The 25,134-nt window shown below is 43.5% G+C and overlaps 1 protein-coding gene across 2 annotated transcripts in view; it reads right to left on the bottom strand.

Moving 5' to 3' along the window:
• Nucleotides 1–449: 449 nt before the first annotated feature.
• Nucleotides 450–25,134, bottom strand: part of LOC137785438 (tyrosine-protein phosphatase non-receptor type 14-like) — a 37,407-nt gene continuing 12,722 nt past the window's right edge. The window contains exons 3-21 of one of the 2 annotated variants that reach the window (XM_068576672.1): nucleotides 24,330–24,505; nucleotides 21,206–21,244; nucleotides 16,406–16,503; nucleotides 15,203–15,270; nucleotides 14,702–14,772; nucleotides 14,462–14,549; nucleotides 14,280–14,368; nucleotides 14,047–14,134; nucleotides 13,762–13,844; nucleotides 13,537–13,597; nucleotides 12,852–12,930; nucleotides 11,523–11,992; nucleotides 10,103–11,428; nucleotides 7,688–7,828; nucleotides 6,143–6,361; nucleotides 4,159–4,287; nucleotides 3,693–3,927; nucleotides 2,978–3,141; nucleotides 450–2,433 (exon numbers count right to left, since the gene is read on the bottom strand). In XM_068576672.1, coding sequence (XP_068432773.1) covers nucleotides 2,305–2,433; nucleotides 2,978–3,141; nucleotides 3,693–3,927; nucleotides 4,159–4,287; nucleotides 6,143–6,361; nucleotides 7,688–7,828; nucleotides 10,103–11,428; nucleotides 11,523–11,992; nucleotides 12,852–12,930; nucleotides 13,537–13,597; nucleotides 13,762–13,844; nucleotides 14,047–14,134; nucleotides 14,280–14,368; nucleotides 14,462–14,549; nucleotides 14,702–14,772; nucleotides 15,203–15,270; nucleotides 16,406–16,503; nucleotides 21,206–21,244; nucleotides 24,330–24,505 — 3,753 coding nt within the window. In that variant the 3' untranslated portion in view covers nucleotides 450–2,304. The remainder of the gene's footprint in view (nucleotides 2,434–2,977; nucleotides 3,142–3,692; nucleotides 3,928–4,158; nucleotides 4,288–6,142; nucleotides 6,362–7,687; nucleotides 7,829–10,102; nucleotides 11,429–11,522; nucleotides 11,993–12,851; nucleotides 12,931–13,536; nucleotides 13,598–13,761; nucleotides 13,845–14,046; nucleotides 14,135–14,279; nucleotides 14,369–14,461; nucleotides 14,550–14,701; nucleotides 14,773–15,202; nucleotides 15,271–16,405; nucleotides 16,504–21,205; nucleotides 21,245–24,329; nucleotides 24,506–25,134) is intronic. The other variant, XM_068576673.1, reaches the window with a different exon arrangement.

Below are 25,134 nucleotides of genomic sequence, written 5' to 3' on the forward strand. Positions count from 1 at the left end.
TTGTGTATGCAACGACTTATTAGTTTGTGGAATGCAAGATATGTTTGTACCAAGCATGCGTTTGATGTTAAATGTGAAAATCTGACATTGTGAACTGAGTTTTTGACTGAAGTTGAGCACAAGATTATCCACAATTGTTAATGACTTCATGCTGGTTTTGGCTCGTGACTGTAACATAATGATCCATCACAGTGGAGTGGTGGACGTGTGTCGGGGGCAGCAATGCAACAAAATCCCTGTCAGCCAATCAGGGCAGCTGCCACATCACTACGGTCCTATTAAAGCTGCAGAATGTACCCCAATCACAATGGAGGGCTGGTGAAGAGCACTGTGTTTGCATTAGCACTTTGTGTGAGTGCTCTGCGACAGGAACCCTCTCCAACATGCGCAGATTATTACCATCTTTAAAACCAAAGGAAATATTCAAATAAATGAAATTGTGGCCACGGTTTTAAAGAAAATAAGGCTTTATTGCATAATAAGCAAGTACGACAGCTTCATACATGTCTGGGGGACAGAAAAACAAACGGCTTGATGCACTGAAAACGCATATACAAAACATATGTACACAAACTTTGAAAAAGGTATTTGGGAGTTATGCCAAAAGAGAATTAAGGGGAAAAATTAAATATCAACAAACAGTGGAATGCCATGTGAGGAAATACTGTCACAAAGAACAGAAGTGCAACAAAACACTTATATGTCAAGAGAGCATAAAGCTTTTACTTATTTGAGAATATATACATTAAAATATAAAAATGCATGCATAGTTTATTATGTTGCGGTATTTTTAGGGTACCAAGTCAAAAAAAGAAACTATATAAAACATTTGTAGAAATCGTTTTTTCCCATGCCCATTATGTACAAAGTCACTTTGGACACGGCTGGCGTTGCTTCACGATTCAGAAAAACAAACAAAAACATATTTAAGGTAACATGTAAAAGAAAATTCTTGTGTGTAATTTGTATTGAAGGGAGCGTTGCAACAAAGACATCTTTTGGGCTTGGATCAGACATTAAAGGCTGCATATTTTATGCTATTCTCCTTTACAAAAAAAATAAAAATCAATATCCTCCAACTGCCAAAACCTTAACCGGAAGTTAGGAAAATGATATGAAATGTTTTAGTTGTTCCTATCAGAAAACAAACTATTAAATACAAATTAACAAATGGGATTGGATCTTTGGAGGTAAAAAGGTTGATTACCAAACCCATCCAGAACCTAAAACAAAGATGGGGCCGTCAGCTTCTACAGGTTTCATGTTTTAATAAGGCACAATGATTCAGTGTATACAATATCTGCAGTATCAAAACACATTTCTCTATTTACTACAAGCTGTGAAATGATACATTTATAAATTACCTCCAATTCATTGAATAAACACTTTTTTAGACTTTTGAAATGTGTTTCAGTAAGAAATGTGATCAGGCATGTTTGATCATAAGGAGCTGCAGCATTAAAATGCAAGTGGCTTGCATGTTTGGAAGATCTCAATAGAAATGAAACCAGGAAAATGGGAGCGACTCTATGGACATTGACACGTAAGGCTTTCTGAAAAGTGTGTAAGAATTAAGACAAGCTCAAAGATGAAAAATAAAGAATTGACAGGGCAAGGATCAACATGCTTGTCAACGCTCCGTTCAGTGGCAAAGGTGACCACCATCTTGATAGAAAATAAATAAAAACATTTCTTACAATGTTGAAGTAAATATTTGCTGCATTATTCAATACTCCGTTGAAAATAAAAGCAACATTTTAGAACAGTGATTCAAAGAATACTTTTGTTTGGCAAACTCTTTCAGAGTACGGAAAATAGTAATACTACTGCTGCCACTCACTGTTCATGCAGCAGAGCGCCATTTCTCACCATGGCGAAACAATTCATGAGAAATGGAGCAGGCAGGCAATCTATCCAAAATGAAACTGAAATTAGATTTCTTAAAGTATTTGTCAAGAAACCTAAAAGAACACAAACACTTGTTTGGGGGAAATGTACATACATGCATTTTCCAACAGAAGGACCACGTCCAAGAATTAAACCCGGGGGGGAAAAATAACTACATACACATATTAGAAGAAATGGTCGTCAATTTTTGTACAGGCCTACGCAAATCCTTTCCTCCTTTGAGGTGAGTTAGTATGAAAATCCACCAGAATTTCCATAAACTGCCACCTAGAAAACTGGACATGAATCTCTGTATCTGCTTCTAACCGCCAGGTTACCCGCTCCAGTCGCACAGTCCTCGTGCTCATGTGAAGTACCATTGTTGTTGTCTGAGTACAAATGTCAGCAATACCGGGCTCAGATGAGGCGGGAGTTCTTGAGGAACTGAATGAGGACCTGGTAGACGAACGTGTACTGGGAGATGGTCTGCACCATCAGCATCCTCTGCTGCCTCAGCCCTGACAACATGGTGGGAACCTCCACGGGCTGAAGGAGAGAGCGACAAAATACGATAAGTGAAATAAAATGATGGAACAGAGGAAAGTGAGAGACGATCGTTGAGGAGGATCGACTGTGTTTTTGCAGTAACAAGACCACATGTATGTTAAAAAAGACGAACTCAATACACTCAGAGTTACATTAAAAGTCCACTTACCTCTCCTCTCACATGTGTCATTACAGAGAATTCACTGAGATAATAAAGGGGAATTTGAGACTGTGTATGTTTTGGCAAACACGGTTTATCTTTTAAGTAACTCTGCTTCTAATTTCTGTTAGTTGCAACCTGAAACTTCACCGCTAGGTGCCGCCAAATCCTACAGCCTGGCCCTTTAAGCCACACGGTCTGCATCTTTATGGGCAACATCTTGATATACAAAATAACCGACTTCTTTTCATCACAATCAATTAAGCGGTACATAAATTCATGTGATACTTGTATCTTGTCAAAGAGAAGCTGCGACCCTAAACATGCCAAAAGCTTGACAGCCCATTCAACTCTTTGCACCCGGTGAGTCCACAGTCCACCCACCTCATTGTGCTCCAGGCACTTGATCATGAGGTCAGTGAGGATGACCACTCCGGTGCGACCGACACCGGCACTACAGTGAACCACCACGGGAGGATTGAGGCTCTTTGAGGTGTCCAGCATGGAGTTGGTGTGTCTCCTCACAGACTGGATCTCCTCCCGATAGGCTGAAGGAAAGAGGATGGAGACAAAGGTGAGATGTGGGCCTTGTGTCTGATAGGCTGAAGAGAGCATTTGTTGAATGTGATTAACTGCTATTGTTGTTCACTTGTTGTATAATAGCATCAGGAATGGAATTTACACGCTGACATGAAGATAGATCCAGGAGAAGGTAAGCTTGGTTAATCTTAAAGACTATGAACAGGTGAAAGAGCGAGCATGCCTCTTTCCAATGGTAAAACCAAATTATTGTTGATGCATTTAGTTTCTTTCTATGGATTAAACAATTGAGGAAGAATCAGAATAGCTTTTATCTTAATCTCTCTATCTTTGTGCTAAGCTTAGCTAACTGCCTTCTGGATCTACCGTCGTGTTTACCACAGGCACGAGTGGGATATCTTGCCTAACTCTGCAAAAAAGTAAATAAGCATATATCACAAAACATGTCAAACTATCCCTTTAATTAGTCATTCAATGATGAAGGTATACGTAATAATTCTGCACTTTTTGTTGCGTCTTAAATTTCTCACAAACGGATGATGGTAACGATGACACTCACAGAGGAATCCCTGGACATATTCGGGACAGCCCTGCTCCGGCCAGTCAGTGTACTGCAGGTGCCAGACGGTCCTCTCCTGGCCAGACAGCAGATGTTTGACCTTTAACCCCGTGGTGGCGTAGCAGCCCGAGTCGGTGCGGAATTTGGTGGTCACCTTAAACTTGCCATGTGTGGCCGAGTTGTGTTTGGAGCCCAGTTTGGGCCAGTAGCGGTGACTCTTGGATCGGCCATCCTCCTGGGGGGGAAGAGAGAAAGAGGGTAAAGATGGGAGGATGGGGATAGGAAAAAAAAGAGGAAAAAGGGGATGAAGGAAAATAGATGACGAGCTCTAACATTCATACATAAATACATAAGACACACTGACACACACACACACACACTCTCACTGTCATGTATTTTTCACACAAAGACAGATGCCAGCTGTCTGACGCTGAAAAATATCCACATCTGCGTGTGCCATGTGTACCTCCTCAGCAGTCACCATGGCGATGACGTTGACCCCCTGCTCCCAGACCATCTGCCAGAAGTCGGCACAGGTGTTGGCGAGCGGGCCCTGTGTGGCAATGTAGTGCCACTCCTCCCCTCTGATCATCACCTGGGAAAACACACACGCACACACGTGCACGCACACAAATAATCAATTAGTGCACGTGCTGATTACAGTGACTGCAGTGCAATTAATAATCAGTCAATAAACCATATGAACTGCTTACTAACAACGTCATTTGAATTAAATAAAAACTCACATTCGCCAGAAATTAATGACTGTATACTTTAAAAGATATTTTAAAATGTTAAAAGCTTATTTATGCAAAGACAATATTGTCATCCACCACTGGAGGGCGGTATAAACACCATGTTTATCCACAGTTTGAGTCTTTTCTCTCGTGTATAAAACCCCCTTCTTTGGCTTTCTTTTGCTTTCCCTCATTAATAATCACAAGGCCACACACGGCACTGAAAAAAAAAATCCCATCTTCAGTAAACTCCAACCACATAGATTTTGGAGTGCCGTTACATAATGAACATGTCCCAGCTAATTCCTCGGGCCACCTTGTGACTGTAAACACTGTATTAAGACATGGATAGGGAATAAACAAGGCCTTTTGTTCTGTGGCAGCCACCTTAAATGACGGGGAAAGTAAGAGGGTTACACCGTGATAGGCAGCGATTCAGTGCCGCTTTGGTGAAATGCAAACTCATGCATACACACAAGCTTGTGCACACACGCTGTTTGCAACTAAGCATGAATAGAATGCTAGTGAGAGCCGCTCAGGTTGACTTAAGAGGGTTTGGAGTTTGGACCACATTCTTTGGGAATTCCACAAGCTTAAAATGCACAAACAGCCTTCGACAGCTGCCTTTCATCCTCTCCTCCGAGCCATTCGCTGCTCAGGAGCGACCGCAACAAAGACTAGCAGAGAGCTGGAAGTGTAGAGTTTATGCTCTGGGTTTTAATTTATGGCGTATGATGTGGGTGTTGCAACGCATTTAGACACTCCAACTGTGATCAAGTTGAGCCCAACACACAAACTTGAAAGACTTTGTGAAAAGATTCAATTTGACTTAATATTCCTTCCCCTTCTTGATGGATAATTACAATCTAGGCCGTCATGTTGACAATGTACACATCTAATGTTGTAAGATGTTTTCCATCGATGGCTGTGTTTCCATGCACATTTTTGATTTGCATATGAAAAATACATACATTAAAAAAAAACACGCTTGGCTGAGGAGGGAAAAGTTGGTGTATTGATGAAAACAAAATGTAACTGGTGCAATGAAAACAGACTTGGAGAATAAATCAGGACCTAAACGTCCACAAAAAGACTCAAAATTGCACCGGCTGAAAACACCAGATTTATGTGCAGCGAAGAGGAAACTCATGAAACAAACATGAAACATGAATGGCATCTACGTTGTTATTCCACACTTTGAGGTTCGACTGCTGCGCGTGTAATGACATTATTATTGTAATGACATCATTATGTTGCGCTCTCTTCTTCTGCAATCGGTATAATGGCGTCCGACTGGAGAATTTGAGAGGACTCACGGATCGTACCAACAGTAGTGGATGGAAACAAGCACAGATTTGCATGTCACATAACAGTTTTCTGGAAATCCAGTTGTTTCCATACATTTGAATGGAAAGCTGATTCATGAATATTGCAACCGTCCAACGAAAACCATGTATCTTGGTGATTTAAGCTTCATAAGTCATTAAGAAAAAACATATGATTTCCTGTGAAAATGTATGGCTGCATATGCTTTTTTTTATTGGCAATTGACATTTTGGGGATCCGTGACTTTCTGGACGATATTGCATTCAAAGTGAAGGCATCCCATGAATATGCCAACAGTCTGGATGACATGGCAGGTGCTATAATCATCACTTCAATCACTTGTTACACTTTTTTTTTAACATTTTACCCGTGACCCCTCGAGCACACCTTGATATGCGAGGCGTTGATGTAGCCCGTGTTGTTCTCTTTATTCGGCACGAGCTCAACCCGATTCTCTTCGTAGGGAACGACGTCACGGAATCGGTTGCGCTCGGTGTTTTCGGGCAGAGTTGCTGTGGTGAGAACACAGTCTGCTCTCTTCTTGGGCACCTGCTCATACTCAGTGAAGACCCGCTCCTCTTCCAGCTTCAACTCCAAGGTCTTACACTGAACAGACGGAGAGAAAAAGAAAAGAGAAAGGGAAGGGGGGGGGGGGTGTTAGTCATTCACATCATTCAGAGGTTTCTCTTGCAGTTCCAAAAAGGGGCTTTTCATTCGTTTACATTCCACCACACCGAAGAGACTATTCAGACCAGAAGAATCCAGAAAGCTCCTTATAATATACGTCAACATTTCTAAACTCTCGTCAGCACTCGCAGATGAATACTGACTTCAACATCAAAGAACTCAAAGCATGTATAATGCAACAACAAAGCTGTAAAAACGGCATAATATGCAGTGGTGGCATTCGTTCTAATGAGGGTGGAGATGGAAGCGGAGGGGGGGGGGGGGGCACATGTTTATTAGGCCGGTCATGTTTGAGAGGGCAGCATCTCCGTCTCGCTCTCTTTCAATCACTTTCTGTGTGGCTCGCTCGCTCTCCGCCGGGTCACATTCTCAGCATACCGACGGGCCTAGAGGCGATAAGCACCACCATGCCACGCGTTCCACAGCCCACTTAGGGCTTGCCCCCTTTAGCTTAGCAACAGTCTGGACAATGGCTGGGTTTCACACCTCCACACTCAGAAGAGAGCCAACAGACAGGATTTGCACACAAAAAATGCATTTAATAGTGTGATTATAAGAAACTGTCTAGGAGTTTTACAGCAACAATCTTCGGCCAAGATTCCTTTATCACTGCCAGCAGGTGAGAAATGTGAGTTAAAAGGTCTGATGTTGATCCTCCAATCATAAATAATAATACCAAGTTTTACATTTGAGCTTAGAGTTTTTTAATGATTTATTCTTTAACCATGAATGAATATGATGCAACTATTATTAAACCAGAAAAGCAGCACTTGTGAAATGTGTTGCCATTACATTTTCAGTCAAAAATGTTTTAATTATGCATCTCATGAGCAATAGTGAGCTTATTTTTGATGTCTACTTGTGTTATTTTAAATGTCTACTCGTGGTGTTTCTATGGTTGTTTTAAATGTTTGTCTTTGCCATGGGAGCAGCTTAAACTGTTTTTCGTTGTCTTTTGACAATGACAATAAAGTATTCAATTCAATTCAACTGTTTTGTTCCTACATAAAACGGCAAGAAGAAAACAAAACTTTTCATATTATAACGCATCCCAAAAGGTTTGGACGGAACAATCTACTGGAGCAGCAGCAGGACATGTAATCATTTCACATATTGTCGGACTGAAGAAACAAAACAAAAAATTGTATTTGCTTTCAGAATAATGTGTGTTGAACAAACAAATGAAATCTTAAAACTCAAGCAACTTATCACATACACTTGACAAAGTAAGAGCGACCTTCTTACCCGTTCGTCAGTAGCAGCCTTGGCACCATCGTCTGCAGGACTCTCGGGGACGGGCATCCGGGCCACGTAGAGGCCGTTGAGCGCGGCCATCATCAGCGGCCTCTTCATGGAGTCCACAGACATCTTCTGTCTTTCCAGCGTCTTCAAGAGAGAGAGAAATCCTGGTGTCATGCTAACAGGTACCGGCAGCATCGTAAGACGGACTGACCTGCACTGGCCCTCAAAACGCTGAGCACGCACTTGTGAGTGTTTCGGAGTGGGTGGGGAGAATTTAACGTAGGGCAAACCTGGCCGTACCAATCCACTTGATTTCTGTCCAAAGCCGCGAACTAAAAATCCCTGAATGTAAAGCCTATTAATAGTAGACTTGCAGCTTCTTTTTCATCTCTCTTCACCCTCCTTTTGATGCTTTCATCCTTGTTTTGTCCTCTTTCACAAACGTTTCATTCTTTTCCCACCTACCTATTTGGGCTCCCTTTTCCTGACAGAACATACGTTCCCTCTGTCACCTCTGTCTTTTTTTCTGCTCTGCCACGCTGGCCAAACTCTGACCCACATTGCCCGGTTCCAACTTCCTCCAAGGATTACCTCACCTAATCTCTGAAGCTATTAAACCCCCCGGACAGCTCCACCTCCTTCCTTCACTGTGGGACAGTCAAAACAACAGCTTGGGTTCCACCAGGGGTGTCCTCCAGATACCAGATAAACCAGCTGACGGATAACTGTTTTGGACTTTTGGATGAAAAAGAAAACAAATGTCATCGGCTCCGGCTATAAACAGCCCCCCACACCAGGTCACTCTTGAACAGGGAGGTTTATCTCAATTACGTGAGGCGATTATATGATTTAACTTACACCTGGACTCTGCTGCTGCGTCAAATGTTTGTGCCTAAACATGGAGCAGACCTACACTGGAACACCCCACCCGAAGAATAATCTGAGGGATTTATAAAGGTTTTAGCGGCCTGGGGGGACTCGGAGCCTAGTGCTACCCTCTCAGGTGCTGAAACCCGGATTACTGCTAATCGGGAGCTACGAAGCTAGCTAGCAAACAACAGACTGAAAATATGTAAAACGGTATCAACACGTTGGGTAATTTGTTGTCTAGTGCAGGACGATGTGCTGCATTGAAGTTTCTGTTGAATTACTTTAATATGTTCAAACCATGTCCATAGCACTAATAAACAATGACATGTTCATTGTGATTGATACAATTCATATTTATACACAGAAATAGTTTCATGTATTTAATATTTGCATATACAAATATTCAATTATAATATTTAATAAATATATTTATATTGATTCGTGTCCTGTCTTTTTAAATATTTTGTATCTAAATCTATTATTATAATTATTCTAGTCTTTGCTATTTTTTTATTTTCCTGTATTATATTATTTTTCTGAGAATTTTATATTGTTATTGTGATGATAGTAATGATGTTATCATTATTATTATTATTATTATTACAGCTATTACTATCATGATTGTTGTTATTTTGTTGGTTATCACTCCTTCCAACACTAATTATTCTCATGTATATATATTTTTCGGTTCTTTTTATAGACATATTTAAGTAATTTGTATCGCTCAACCTCAATTTGGAGTATTCTAACGGTTCCCTCTGGATCGGGCAGTATGACCCCGGCTGAGACCTCAGTAATATATGCAACTGACTGTTAATCCCCCCCTCAAAAAAAAAGAAACGGCCCCCTCCCGAGGGTTTGAGAGCTGTTTTTTTTCTCTTTTTAGGGATCAAACCCACAACGGGTCAGCCCCTCCTCAAACGGTCTGGGGCGACTAAACGGCTGGACCAATCATAAAAAGAAAAAAAAGATGAAAAAAAAATGTAAAATGTCTTTTTAAAAAAATAAAAAAAATAAATAACCCCATTGACCCTGCCTTCCTGCTCTCCTGTGGAGTTTCCTGCCGGTGCCCTCGTCGTGCTTCACTGCAAGGGTACGGGGCGGCACTCACCCTGACTATAATATTATTTTGGTGATTTTTGCCGTGTTAAAAGGCACGTTTACGGAAAGGCCCTGTTATTAATTTACTTATTCTTTTTCCCCACTTTTCACACAGCACAAAAATATCTTAATATTGTTTTGGTTTATGTTAAAAAAAAATGATTTGACTTCACATCACAATTTCTATGAGCTCAAAAATCTAATTTTGTCCAAAACCCAAAGATATTGCACATACATTGCAATAGTATACTAACACCATACTTCACATCTGAAGTGTTGGCAGAGCCCGTGTTTGCCAGTTTTGGGTGAACATTGTTGTCATATTCTTGTCAATTAATGAACTTACCATTTCAGCACTGATAAAAAGCACGTAGTGTTAAAAAAGATGTCGGCACTCACATAAAATGAAATGATTCAAGGCATCGAGTTACTGACGGATCGTCTTACCCTCTGAGCGATTTCCCGCTCCACTATGCTGTCCTCTAAGGAGAACATCTCCGACACCGGCCTCTCTTTGACCGGCTCCTTCCTCACCCTCTCCTTCACACTGGTCAGGTCTGGTTCTGAAATGGATGGACCTAAAACACCCCCATTCACTCCACCCTGGTCCCCTCGGGTCAGTGTCCCGCCACCACCTGCACCACCACCACCACATCCAGGCCCCCCGCCACCTGGGCTCTGCCCAGCTTTGTGCATTCTGCCCTGGGCTTGGTTTGAGTCCATGGGTCCCTGGTTGCTCTGCGGTCCTTGATTATGGTTGTGGTGGTGAGTGTGGTTGTGACTGTGGGCGCGGATTTGAGCATTGCTCAGCGGTCGAGGAGGACCAGGGTACTCTGGAGGGGGTTTGTTAGGCAGCTTGGCCAGAGCAGCCTGGAGCTGAGCGCTAATGCTGATGTCCTCATTGAGACCCGGGATTTGAACGTCCAGCTCAGGCCTCTCCTCTTCCTCTTCCTCCTCTTCTTCACTCTCGCTACTGTGTATGAGCATGGTAGCATTAGAGAGAGTCTTCTGATGCTGATAAGCCACTGCCCCAGATGGTGTTACAGAAGACTCGGCTGATTTCTGGGCAGGCATCTGCACGGGCAACTCCTGTAGCTGCTGAGGTGGAGGTGGAGGCTGGGGTTGTGGCTGAGGGGTTGGAGGCTGGGGCTGAGGAATGGACTGAGGCTGAGGGGGCATTACATGTTCTCTGAGAGTATTCCTACGATGAAGGGGAGGATTTATGCTCTTCATCACAATGCCCTCCATTCCTCCTCCTCCTCCTCCACTTCCTCTCATGCTGCTGATCACCTCCATGCTGTGTCTCTTGCCCAAGGTGGAGCGGTGCTTAGCAGCTGCAGTTAACGGTTCACTAACCTCCTGAAGGGACTGGTGCACCACGGCCGAGCTGTCCGGCTGGAAGGTCTTGACCGACAGCTGCACCATGCGGGTGACCAGCTCCGGGCTGCTGCCCCCCATGCACCGGTGGCGGTGGCTGGCCAGGTCCGGCGTGCTGGTGGCCGGGCGGAAGGAGCTGGAAGGGTAAGGTGGAGGAGGGCGCGACATGTGGTTTCTCAGCATGTTAGCTGTAGCTGCATAGCTTCCCGCATTGTTCCCTTGCTGTTTGGTATTCGCCAGCTCAGGCGTGCTGACCGTGTGAGAGATGGAGCTTCCTACACCTCCAACCCCGCCACCGCCTCCACCTCCGTTAACGCAGGGTGAATGACAGGGGCCCTGGCTGCTGGCTGGTCCTCCCTGATGAGGGCCATGGGACACTGGCTTACTGTAGCTGATCTGCAAGGCAAACAGTTAAAGACAAACAGCGTGAGATGTAGACAAGAGCAATACATTTAACAAAAACATCGAAAGACAGATAATTCACCTCTACCTGTTTGGCGTAAGGTCCCGGGCTCGGCCCCAGGCCATGATAAGGGCCCCTCTCCCTCATCTCTGGCTGGCTATACACGAGAGCCTCGGGCTGGCGGTAAGCACATGCATTGCTGATGTTCAGACTGCGCAGCGATTGGCTGTGGAGGTCATGGTGAGCGGGGAGCATGCGTCGCTTCTGTCGCATGACGGCGTCATACTCAGGCGTGGGCCGGTAGGACGGAGCAATGATGGCGCTGTGGCGGTGGCTGGGGATGTAGTCGGGGCGCATGAGCTCACTGCCAGGGATGCTGAGGTTGGAAGACATGGGGGAGGGTGGGACGAAAGTCTGGGACTGATTGAGCGAGCTCAGGCTGGGGCTGCTGTACATGCTTCCATTGGGCACGGTACCATTACGAAAAGGAAAGTCCGCCGGGCAGCGGTCCAGACTCGTCTCTGACTTGTAGTAGGGGTCATCATGGAAGATGCTGTCTAAAAAAACAAAAGAGGGGGGAAGAAATTAAAGCGCTGATTTGAATTTGTTTTATACTTCACATAGTGGAGAGTGTTCAAGCCAATAAAACAAATGGAAAATGAAGAGAAAAGAACATGAATTACATGAAGGGGAAAAATGGACCAAAATAAAGCAAAAGTTTTTTTTTCCAGTGTTTTGAATCATGGTCATAGGTAGTAAACAGCATCTGTAGCATCTTCAAGGTGTTTCTAATGTGGTTCAGTGTAGTCCCGACCACATTTGAAAAAATTCAGAAAATGTCCCCACAGTAGTTAACCGAATATTTTCTTCCCACCGTGGTGAAGGAGAAAGTGGCATGCATGTCATTCCTCTTTACTAAAACAAATAGAGCATTCTCTCATGTGAAACTATCTCATGCCCACAAGCAGACAGACATACACACACACACACACTCTCTGTCCACACAAACGGAGTGTGCTGAGGTCACACGACAAAATGATCCCACACCCACGCAAAGCAGCACACCCAGAATGTTTTTTCCATTCGTTCCGTTTTCGACATGAGTGAAGCTCTTCGGATTAAAACGCCGACTCTGTGTGTGTGAACAAGTCGATGAAAGAGTGAGGCACTAAATGAGGTCACTGTTCTTCTGCACCCCAAACGCTGCGCTCTAATTGGCTGGGAGGTCGTAAAAATACAAATGGGCTGTGAGTCACACGTCTGGCGGGAAAGACACAATTAGCTCCTTTGAAATGCTTCAGTTATCATCAGGGAGGCAAAAATCTCAAATCACACTGCGGTCACAGTAGTGAGCCGGAGGAGTTGAGATGACACTACATGTGTCCGTCTGTGTGCGTCTGTGTGTGTGACACGTACCTTGGGAGCTCTGTGTGTCCTGATAATGCTCTCCATACTGAGAATGCATCGACTGGAAGTTGCAGGACTGGGGCCGCGGCTGAACGAAGAAAAACATTCAATACAATTAGGAAAAAGCCATTCATTTTTATGCTTCATGAAATTGTGCACATCATAACACGTTGCACATATTAAAACAGCCTCGAAATAAAACTTTGAAATGTCACATTGCAATCTTTCCTGGCATAGCAGGTGGCTGTGAGCGACTCAGTGCTACTCCAGGGCTGTGGACTTGTCAACCACCGATGCCTGCGGTTCTCCAGACAGACAACTGAGCACTGGAGTGGAATGACTGAACAGCTATTGTGCCACATTTAGCCGAGCCATTGTCTGGCCAGCAGGGAGGGAGACGCACAAATCACTGCCTTCATTGTCGCACCGGAAATCAGACCAAGCAACACCCTTGCAAACTTTCCAGCAACACCCACCACACCACCGAGGCATGTTAAAACTCAGGCTCCATGGCACAATTAAGTGCGGCCCTGAGTGGGAGAGCAGGGTCAAATCCCTAACCACAGCCGTTTCTGTTTTCCCTCCCAAATTCTCCCACTGTCCCCTGCCGTCTGGTCTCATTCGGTGTCAAACCACTGAGAAATAACCAGCGATAGTGAACCATATCGAAGCAAACAATGGCTGCCAACGGTACCAGGGATAGGCGGTGGGACCAAGTGGGTCTCCTCCTTATTGGTGCAGGTGAGTGAGTGGGCCTAAAGAGAAACAAACCAAAAATATGATTCACAAATTGAAAAGTACCATGTATCACCATTTTTATTTGTTTTACATAACCTTCGAAAGGTTGGCGATGGCAGATAGTTTAGGATATATGTGATTTAAGTGTTCTGATTGGCCGTCTGCTGGCCTCGACACTCACTCGGCACAGATCTTGTTCTGTTTGTAGAATTTGTGTCTGGCCGTGAAAAGACGAGCGATGTATTTGGCCATTTCCATATCCTCCTGCAGATACAAACACAGAGAGAAACACATTGATATTTTTGAATTAACACAGCAGATGTATTTATAGAAAATCAAGTCCAAATGACTTCCAACTGGAAACCTCGTGCAAAGCGAGCATGCGTTTGTGTGTGTGTGTGTGTGTGTATGTGTGTGTGTGTGTGTGTGTGTATATACTGAGTCCACCCGCAGACACAACACTCACCATGTGAAAAATGATGGTGTCGTCTCTGCTTGTTATCTCCACTGTGATGGCTGACTTGTTGTGTGCTATCGTGCCAATGTCCTTCCACCTGTCACACACATGGAAACGCAAACAAATGCACACAAGGGTTGAATTTTTCCCACACAAAATTCCTCATACTTTCTTACCTATTCATATATTTGTATTCACCCTGCTACCTCGTGATCACCGATAGGATGAAAAAAGGTGCTTACTTGTGGAGCATGATGGATCTGCCATTTCTGTGTTTGACAAACACCCCAATGAAGGACACACCGATGAAGATATCGTTGGTGTAGTTGTCCTGTGGAAGAAGAAAGAATATCGTAAGAACTGCATTCAAACAAACTGGTGTGTGTGTGTGTAGGATGCTGGGGGTGCTCTGTTATTCATCTACCTTTGCAGGAAAGCTCTCCTGCCCAAAGCCGTCCAGTTTCTCCACCTCTTTGATGTACAGGAGCTCTGCCTCAGCGGTCTGCATTCGACTGGAAAGCACAGACAGATAAAGTACCTGGTTATAGGCATTTCATTGTCTCTGAGCCTTTTTCTCACATGTTCATGCATGTACAAACACTATAAACATTAAACTGACAGGGCACCCTCAAAAAAACATTAGAACAGATATAAAAAAGTGTACCAGTGACTCTTGTGCTCCTCAGCGACTTTCTGGGTCCACTCTTCCAGCACCTCGTCTCCATTTGGCCAGTTCTGAAGGCAAAACAAAGAAGTGAGAAGAACGTCAGGCAACAAATAAAAAAGAGATGGAGAAGGCGAGGAAAGCAAAGTAACAGGTCATAATGGATTTATGACAGATGTCACGGGGAAGAAAAGGTGAACTAATTCACTAAAGCACCGTCACTTACTCACTTTCAGCACCCTGTCAAACAGTTTTACAGCTAAACTGTAGTCAGTGATTAGCAACGCACAGTAACAGAGTATATCAGAGTAATATAGTGTTCCAATAATGTAAAATATTTGCTATCCAATGGATCTCTACTCCTCTCTTTTTTTCTGCCTGTCAATCTGGTATGCAGAGGGAGGAGGTACATAAGCGACATAAGAATGTGTGCCTTCAGGCAACACGCAAAGACACACAAAGACACATACACACACACACAAAGACACACACAGGACTCACCACTGGGAAGAGCACGTACTCCCTGAGGAAGTCCTGAGACATGAACTGCGTGAAGTCTCCAAAGTCAGCTAGAAAATACAAACACATACATTGTAGTATCTTTCCGGGGAAAATACTGTTTTAATGTGTATGACAATAATATTTTTTAAATTACAAATCACATTAGCTTCAATGTATCTTTGGTTGTGGTGCTCACTCATATTCACTCATAAGAGGTTAGAAACAAAACACATTCACACTCCAGATGGGATGAACGTTGCATGTGTTTTTGTTTGACAGGTTTTATCTACAGAGTCCATAAGATAAGATAAACTGAATACTTTCCGAAAGAAATGCGTGTGCCAAAGATGTAACGCGTAAAGATAACATGGAAAGATAATTACAATCTTTCCCATTAATGTCAAGGTTATTTTCTTCTCTGTGTTCTACATAAAATACTTTGATACTGAGAATGTTAAATTGCTAGAGAGCAAAACAGATGCTACTCTTTTTTCTTTCTTTGATTGCAGCGAAGGTTTTTGATGAATGATATAACATTACAAGGGAAGCAATGTACAACCAATTACTGGGTGCACATTTTGGTGTATTTCTAATTTGGCTAATTAGTCTTTTATTCAAAGTAACTAAAAAGTAGCCAACTCATTAGTACATCACTAATCTCCCACCTGCACAACACCTCCATTAACATTGTCCAGCCTCCAGATAGGGCCTGTGAGTGCATGCTAAATACTGCTCTGCTGTCTGTCGGACAAAAGGAGGTGAAGCGGAGGATCCTCGCCTCCCGACAGATAAGTGCCTTCCTGGTGCTACTAAGGCTAACCTTGGAACTAGCGATAAGGAAACTGTCTGTTTACATTCCCCCCGAGACACAGACAGCACCCAGGAACAGGACCGAGGAGACGGAGTGAGGTTGGGTGTGTGTGTGTATGTGTGTGTGTGTGTGTGTGTTTTAAGACTGATACCAAAGGAACTCAAGTGGACTGGGCTCTCGTAGTGGTATGCAGCCATATTAGGTAGTGAAGTCGAGATGACCTGAGAAAGTGTGAGTTTGTGCTCACCCTTTCTCTCTTGTGCCGCCTGTCTCCCTCTGGTAGATAATTCACATGAGATGTTTGTTCATCCGCGTGCATGCGTGTGCGTGTGCGTGTGTGTGTGTGTGTGTGTGTGTGCACACACACGTGCGTGTGCGTGTGTGTCTCTCACCTTGCACTGCTAGGCCAGCTAGTCTGATCCCCTGCTCGACTGTACAGTGGAGCCGTCCATCCAACACCTCCTTCTTCACCTGCAGGTAATACTGATACCTAGAGAGAAAGAAGGAAGGAAAGACAGAAAGAAAGTAAGAAAGAAAAGAAAAGAAAAAAAGAAAGCATTACTCAGGTGAGATGATGTACTGTGACACTGGTGTTTGAAATACGTATGACTTCTTAGCATCTTGGGATGGCATCGTCAGTCAGTGCACCACTTTGGTCCAGACTGAAATATCTCAACAATCATTGGCTGGATTGTGATGAAATGTTCCAGCAGATGAGTCATAGTAAATTTGGTGATTCCGTGTCTTTTCCCACAAGTGACATCTACATCTTGATATGATTCTTTCCATTGTGAAATGGCTCAACAACTACTGGATGGATTGCTGTGGATTTTCTAATGTTATTCATGTCATGAATTTATGATCTAGCATGCTAACACAATGCATTGTAATGGGGGACTTGGTTAGGTATTCGATTTGCTACATCAGCATTGTCGCTGTGAGCACATTAGACGTTTAGCGGCGACTTGCTGACACTCTCCACCACAGAGCCGCTCTACCAGCTGAAGCTCTACAAAATGTCTGACGAGCTGGGTGGTAGCAAAGGCACTCTTATTAGCTTTCAGAATTTGGTTGGTGGTGAATGTTATTTTTCCAGCTCGCCACACTGTCTCTGAACACCACTTATATATATATATTAAAAAAAAATGAGTCGGAAAACATGATGAACATCAGTTCAAAACATTTATCCAAAGAAAGTAAGAAGAGCGGGGTGCTCAAGGCATCGCACATTAGCAACTGAAGGATCGCTAACATCCAAAGAGACACCACAGGGACGTACGCACTCTTCTGCTTCTGGTTTGTGCAACAGAAAGTATGCGTCAAGACAGTATTGGCAACAGCGTTAGCCCTTTAAAACAATGCCAGAGAAGCCTGTTGCAGAATCCATGTGAGGAATGAGTGAATCACCTCTATTTGAAAAAACAGTGACTCATTTATGGCTCGAGAGGAATGCCAAATGTATACCAGTTGGGGCTAAACAATTCGATTTTATAGGTCTGTAACATGTCTTGTCAAGTAGCGAGCAAGTGACATGGAGCTGGCACTGAGGAGCTGTGTCTGAGGTGGGACCAACACACGCTGGACAAAAGAGGAGTATTACAATTGCTGTGCAAATGTGAAGCAAACTGGGAACTCTGCACTGCGGTTTTGGGCTGCGGTGGTTTTGCCAAAGTGTAAGCTTATATGATGACATAGTTCAGATTGTTGAGCCCACTTGCATCTTTCCCATACTGTGGTGAAAAAGAAAAAAAAAAGTCCCAAAAGCCAGAGGCTGAAATACACTGAGCTCCTTAAGTTTCAGAGCTGCTTTTGTCCACTTTTTAGCAGCCGTCCAACTGGATGTTTGTCTTTTGGAGAATGGAGTGGCCACACAGGAGGAAAGAGAGGGGATTGTCAGGGTGACCGGGCTCAGCCGCGTAAAAACTTGCAAGCCGTTTCCTGTTTGTTGCCATGGTGACCACGGGCTGAGTCTTTTCCGATGTGGGCTGTGAGACACCTTTTCTGACGCACGCGCACAGTCAAGAGCTCAGAAAGAGCTGTGCGAGCATTAGACCGCCAAACGCCTATGTGGGAACCACTGAGCTATACATGCTTAGTCATTCACACACACACACACACACACACACACACACTTGAGGTAATTCCACAAAACCTTTCTTTCCTCTGTCATCTCGGTTGTAAAAGTAGCTCTAACCAATGCTTCCCCGTTTGCCTCCCTGTGAACTATCAATTCCCCCTCGTAGTTTCATGCCCTCCTTCATGTTCTGTGCATATTTCATGTTCTCATTCTTCTTCAAATTCTCTGCACCGCCACTTCTTCTTCTTGTTCTTTTCTTTTTTGAGCTCCACTCAGCATACTCCCAGGCCTATAATCTGACCCCGCCCTCCTCCCTCACCCTGTCATTACACCCGTTGGCTAAGCTGCCATTCCGTTTCCGTGGCAACCCCCTAATTAGCCAACCCAAACCTCCACGGCTGCAGTCGGTGGGAGGAGCCTGGTTGCGGTATGGAGGGGGAGGAGCCTCTCGCAGGACACAAAAAAAAAAACAACCTTTAAATGATTGTGGACTTTGTTTTTATAAACTCTCCATGTTTTCCCAGCACTCTCCATATGGGGTCTGGGGAAATGTTGAGGTCGACAGAGGCTGGTTCTCATTCTGAGGTTCAATGATAACAACATGATGATGATGGTGGTGTGTGTGTGTGTGTGTGTGTGTGTGTGTGTGTGTGTGTGTGTGTGTGTGTGTGTGTGTCTATATATATATATATATATATATATATATATATATATATATATATATATATATATATATATATATTAAACTGTTGCAATGAACAAGTTAAAGTGTTGTGGTGTGAGTAAAGAAAAGAACCTCATGGAGTGGACATTATGCACATTTATCACGAAACAAATCTTTTAGGCGTTTGACCCTGAAAACAAACCTTTGTCAACAGGTTGTGACCAGTTCAGCCAAAGGGGGATTTGACCTTCTGAGTTAGTTTCATTGAATACTTTTCAGTAGTTTTAGTTTAGTGTGCAATTTACAAGAAAAATACAAAATTGTCTGTCTAGCAGCATAACGTTTGGCCAACAATATGACCACACAGGAGGATACAAGATCAGACAAAAGCACTTAAGTATCACAGTTCCAAAAACTCTAATTAGTTGGGAATGAGTTGAAGGTTTTGATTGACAGTCTCAAAGGTTGCACATTCTTGGAGAGCACTCTCATAAATAACACCTGTAATGATTTGTCTGTATACACATTTCAAAAGCTTTAACACATATTTTACTGAAAGCCTTTTCTCCAGCTCATGATTCTGTTATTTTGATATGTACCTGGTGATGCAAAGTATAATAATGCAAGAATTGACTTGAACTTTTGGTTGAACGTTTGCTCACTTCCTTAGTTGTTGTAACTGTCAGTTTAAAACTATTGAACTGCAATGAGTAGATGTGTGTTCTTTAGATCAACCATGTCGGTTTAAAGTGACTTTAAAAAAGCTTTGAGAGATGCATAAGGCTTAAATCAACATTGAAAGTCGTCTGTTTGAAATTATCCTCGCCACATATGAAGTCCACATGCTGCATATTGAATGCTTCAGCTACAGGAAGATATACATCCATTTGGAGAGAAACCACTCAATTTAAGTCGATATTATACAAAAATACAAAAATCCTTTCCTCAAATGTGTTAATACTTTGCATATAATGATCATAAGGTAAAGTTACAGTCACTATTCTCTCACAGGGTTTACTTGTTGAATGGATTTGACTTTATAATCAATAAATCTTTAAAAAAAAATATTTCCAGAATACATTTTACGGGACTATTTCTTTGGCTTTAAATTACTTGACAGCAATGTTTCAGTGCTGAAAGACATCCAAAAAACCGGAGATGATGGCTAAATACCAACAGAGATACATGAGAAAACTTGTCGTTAAAAGCAAAAAATAAATCAACAGAACTTAATGTACAACCTCATCATGGTCTGGCCACAAAGGCAATCGCTTGCAAACCTTCATATACGTGTCCACAAAGATGTCCTCATGATGACACACACCTGGCACGCATGTCAGCCTGACATCACTATGCTGTAATAACAGGTGAATATACACACACGGAGACATGAGGTAGAGCTTTGCACACTGAGAGTTACTTGTGACTTCCAGCATGGCAGAGCGCTCTGCTGGCACTCCAGGCAGCCACACAGGCACAAAGGGCCCTTTATGTGCCCACGCATGTTCAAGCCCGCCTCGAGACATGCTGCCAGATGTCCAAGTGGCCCGAACAACAAGCCTGCAAGCATATGTGCATGCATGCATGAATGCGAGTGTGAATGTGTGTACATATGCTTCAACCCCCCTCCTCCACCACCTCTGCAGTGGGATGACCCTGACCACCCCCTCAACCCGGGATGGGTCCAGACAGCTTGTGTGGGAGGCAGGAGGATTTCACTTTGAAATGTGTTGAATCAGCAAGGGGGCACAACAGAGTGTATGTGCGTGTGTGTGTGTGTGTGTGTGTGTGTGTGTGTGTGTGTGTGTGTGTGTGTGTGTGTGTGTGATAACTAGCTGAACAATGCTAGGATTTCAAGGCTGTTGGTGCTGGTAGCCTTGGGGGCTGCTGAGGCCAGCTGGCCCCGCTCCGGTCAACAGCTCTCTGTTTAGGTTCCTTACTTTCTCTCTCTGGGGCCACTTTAACCCTCCTTCATATCAGTGAGACAGAAGGAGCAGAAGGTTTCACACACGCACACACACGCACGCACACAAACACACACACACACACGATGATGCACATGTGGTAAAATGGATCAAATCCAAATGGTTAGAAAAACAAAAGGAGGTGGTACAAGATATCTACGTGTAAGTGAGTACTGCATAGGACGTAGTCTGGGATGAGTACACAAAATAGTTTAGGGGTCAAACACGAAGCAACCCACTCTGAATGATGCACCTATACACCCACACACACACAAACCACAGCAGTCCAGTTAGTTGTGACTAGTAATGCGAGCAAGACATTACTCTGTTTTATAGGTTTACGTTGACTATTCTGGCCTGAAATGCACCCTAAATATTATTATAATGCCAAAAGGTCATCTGTCACTTTTCAACTTCAAAAACCAAACTTTGCAAAAGAATATTTTTTGTAAAAAGAAACAAATAAATAGAGTTTTAATGCACTTACCAGCAGCATTTATCCGCAGATAGCAGCATCCCCTTGTTTCTGAGAGACAACGAAAATACGTAAACTTAAAAACTAAGTTTAAATGACATGCTGTTATGAATATGTAATCCGTCGAGGGAGCACAGGCAGAGGCCAAATATCTCCAATTGACAATCGACACAACATGCAGAAACTTTCTCACACTCGATTGGATTAAAATGTGTTGCAAAACAGACACAAACATTGTAAAACCCTACGTTTTCACAAAACCATAATCTGACTGTATGTGATGGACTCCACATGGTGCGTCTTGCAGCAATAACTGCAACCATCAGCTTAATTGCATTAACGTCACCGAGAACAGTGTTTACATGGGCCCCAGCTTTCCTGCAACACTGACTTAATTGCTTGATAACTGGATTATTAGTGTAAATATGTAGCACACACACACACACACACACTTCAGACCACTGCTTTGGGTAATTTTCACAGCTGCATGAAGAGACGAAGAGAGGGAAAGAGAAACAGATGAATGGATGGACAGGAAGAGAAGGAGATGTAGTATCAGGTTACACATCAGTCAAACACTGAACTTCAAAGACCTGACCACATTATAAAACTCACAGTACTTTCTCAGTAAATCTCATTTACTCAGAGAAGGGCTGAGTCAACACTATGTCTTTCTGGTTTCTGGCAAGAAGTTAAGATTGTTTTATAAACAAATTAAAACAAAGAAACCTGTTTTCTTTTCTTACTTCTATTGCTGTTGAAATGAACAGAAGAGGCATTTTAAACCAAACACCTACATATCAGTTGGTAACAAACATTTTAAGCTCAGTAACAAAGTATGAATAGCTTTTTCATTTTTAAAGGAACTTTCCGAAACAAGGGTTTTGTGAAACAATAAATCAAAACGCGAGCGTTCCTTGAACCAAATCCACTCGCTCCTTTTAGCTCACAAGCACAACCATATTTTTCTATGTGGACACACAAATATGTGTAAGTTACAGCAGAAACACATGCGCGCAGCGAGCTTAACCACATAAATAACAAGGTACAAACCCTAAAGCCAAGTGTTGCTGCCAAACTTTTACTTTCTCCATCCCCACTTGTCTCCCTCTGTCATTCTTTCCCTGAATCATTCCCTTCCCCCTCTTCCCCAGACCAGGTGTGTCAGAAAAAACAAAGCCCTGCTTCACTGGATCTGGCCCAAATCAACCTTAACTCAATAAATTATCTATATTTTTTTTTTTTTTTTAAAAGAGGGCCATTAGTTCTAACTGTTATCATTCCCACGCATTGATGGAGTCCTCAAAGGAAAGTACAGAAAGTACAAGAGCAAAGAATGCGTTTCAGGACTATATCCAATCCTGTTATTAGAAGTGGGTGATAAAAATAACATAACAAATGGAGTGTGTTTTGAACTTCATCAAAAAAGTTGTGAAGATTGTTTTCAACTTGATGTGAAGAAAAGGGGAGGGGTCTTTCTCAACAGCTTGCCTCGGGGAGCGTGTATGTTCTTACAATGTGCTGTATTGTGACTAACTCTTCTGACAGGGCTGCAGCTGGCTTCTGAGAGGATTCTTTGGGGGAGTGCACGAGGTGTGTGAGGTGAGTGTGTGCGTATGTGTGTGTTTTGTAAACCAGACACCCCCCCCCCCTCCACACACACACACACACACACACACACACACACACACACACACACACACTGCTTTACCCCCAGCACTTCTGCTGGGAGGAATGTGTGGTCCGCCTCCTACGCTGGACGGCTGTGCCAACATTCCTGACAAACAAAAAAAGAGAAAGAGGGAAAGAAAAAAAAAGAGGACGAAGGGACGAAGAGAGAGAGAGAGAGAAAGAGAAAAAATGTGGGACTGGAGTGATATGGAGATCTGCTCTTGATAAAGGAGCAGGAGTGACACTATGTAGAGGGATTGTAAGAGAAAGAGAGGGGGCTTGTGAAAAGAGGCGACCATTGTTCCCTAAATTGCCCCTAAGGCCCCATCATATCCCCTTCAACCTCTTCAACACACACACACACACACACACACACACACACACACACACACACACACACACACACACACACACACACACACACACACACACACACACACACACACAGCAGGGGTTTCCTGGAATACCACTGCTTTACCAGAGCAGATCCTGACTTCTGTATAACGAACTTGTGGACATATATACACACACACACACACTCTCTCTCTCTCTCTCATATATCACACACACACACTGAGTGTCAGAGTATCGGGCCGGTCACTGATACACGATGATTTCCTTATTTTCTTTGTAAACACAGAAACCGCTTGTTAAGTCCTGCTTCTCAAAAATAGAGGAAATTTGGCAGTGTGAATGTTGTCACACACCTTAAAACTAAATCTAGCATCAAAACATCAAGCTGTGACCTGCAACTGACCTTTCCCATATCCAGCAAAGCAGAAGCCGCAAATTCACCAGCTCACTGCGAAGCAGACCTGCAGAGTGTGTGTGTGTGTGTGTGTGTGTGTGTGTGTGTGTGTGTGTGTGTGTGTGTGTGTGTGTGTGTGTGTGTGTGTGTGTGTGTGTGTGTGTGTGTGTGTGTGTGAGTGTGTGAGAGAAGGAATCTGAGATGGCAGACTGTCCACTACACACCGACCCCTGGATGCCCTTTTCACAGCTAGCTAACGTGCGCATTCACACACACAAACACACACACACTCTCACACACACACAGTAGCTGATAAGCGGACTGAAATGATTTGTGAATGTCAATCTTATTCACGCCTGTCTCCATTTTTCTGTCTCTAGCTGGCTCGCTAAGTGGGGGCATGATTTGTGATTCCACCCCCTGAGCTCTGATTGGTCACATCAAAAAGCCACGGTTTGCATGTTCCTCATTTTATCATAAGTATGTCACGCAGTTGTGGGATTCGCATTCTTGGAAAAATTCTGTTCCATTTCTTCGATTTCTTCTAGGAAATTTTAACAAAAAAAAAGGCACAAAAGGTTAATACACTTCCCTTTCCAAAAGAGATGGTATTTGGTAGAAAACCATGACGCAGAAATAGCTGAATTAAGAAACACCCATTGAGTATGTTAGTGTCTGACATTTACAAACTGTAGGTGGTGCTTGGAGGCCGTTTACCTGGTGGCCTCTTGCTCCAGCCGGGAAACACTGGGCACGTAGAACATGACTCCGAAGAAGAGCAGTGGCTCATTGCCAAACTTGTCCAGCTGCTTCTTGAGGGGTTTCTCCAGCTCCACCCAGCGATGGGCCGGGGCCTGGGTCTTTCCTTGGAACCACAGCCCGAAGTAATGGGTCTGGAGCCAGAGGGAGAGACGGAGGGAGGAGGTTAGCGTGATGCACAAGGCATGGAAATGACAGAAAACGGAAACGGGACAAGAAGGAAAGGAAGGAGGAAAGTGGAGGCTGAATGAGGAGGAGGCAAATAAAAGATGAGTTGCGTGAGCTGGATGGAGAGAGATAAAGAGGTGGAAGAAACGAACAGAAGGGAGATGGAGGAAATGGCCGTCAATGGGAGAGACAAAGTATTAGGATGGGAAACAGAGGGTGGGCGGATGGAGGGAAATATGTTATGGGAAACTAGTTGCAAAGCACATTGTGGACACTTGAGCAGAGCAGAGAGGAGATTAAAGAACAGCTGAAATATAGCTGAAACATATTTCTCCTTCAAATCTGATCAAACCTTTGACGTCAGCGGCGTACCTCTATTAAACACAAATATTAGACCAGACCCATTGCCAGGAACATTACCCCGGGAGAAGGGAAACAGGCCGTGATCCTATCTCACCAAAGTCTCTTGTCCATTTTTTTTAACTAGAGATTCGTAAGCTATTTGAAAATGAAACACAATGCAGCTGAACAAACAGCAGAAACAACATTCACAGATAACAACTCGGTTTGTCTGAAACGTGCTGTATGGATTACA

The sequence above is a fragment of the Clinocottus analis genome, unplaced genomic scaffold, assembly GCF_023055335.1.
Source record: "Clinocottus analis isolate CAN_PGR_092001 unplaced genomic scaffold, fCliAna1.0.p SCAF_15, whole genome shotgun sequence".
Lineage (NCBI taxonomy): Eukaryota > Metazoa > Chordata > Actinopteri > Perciformes > Cottidae > Clinocottus > Clinocottus analis.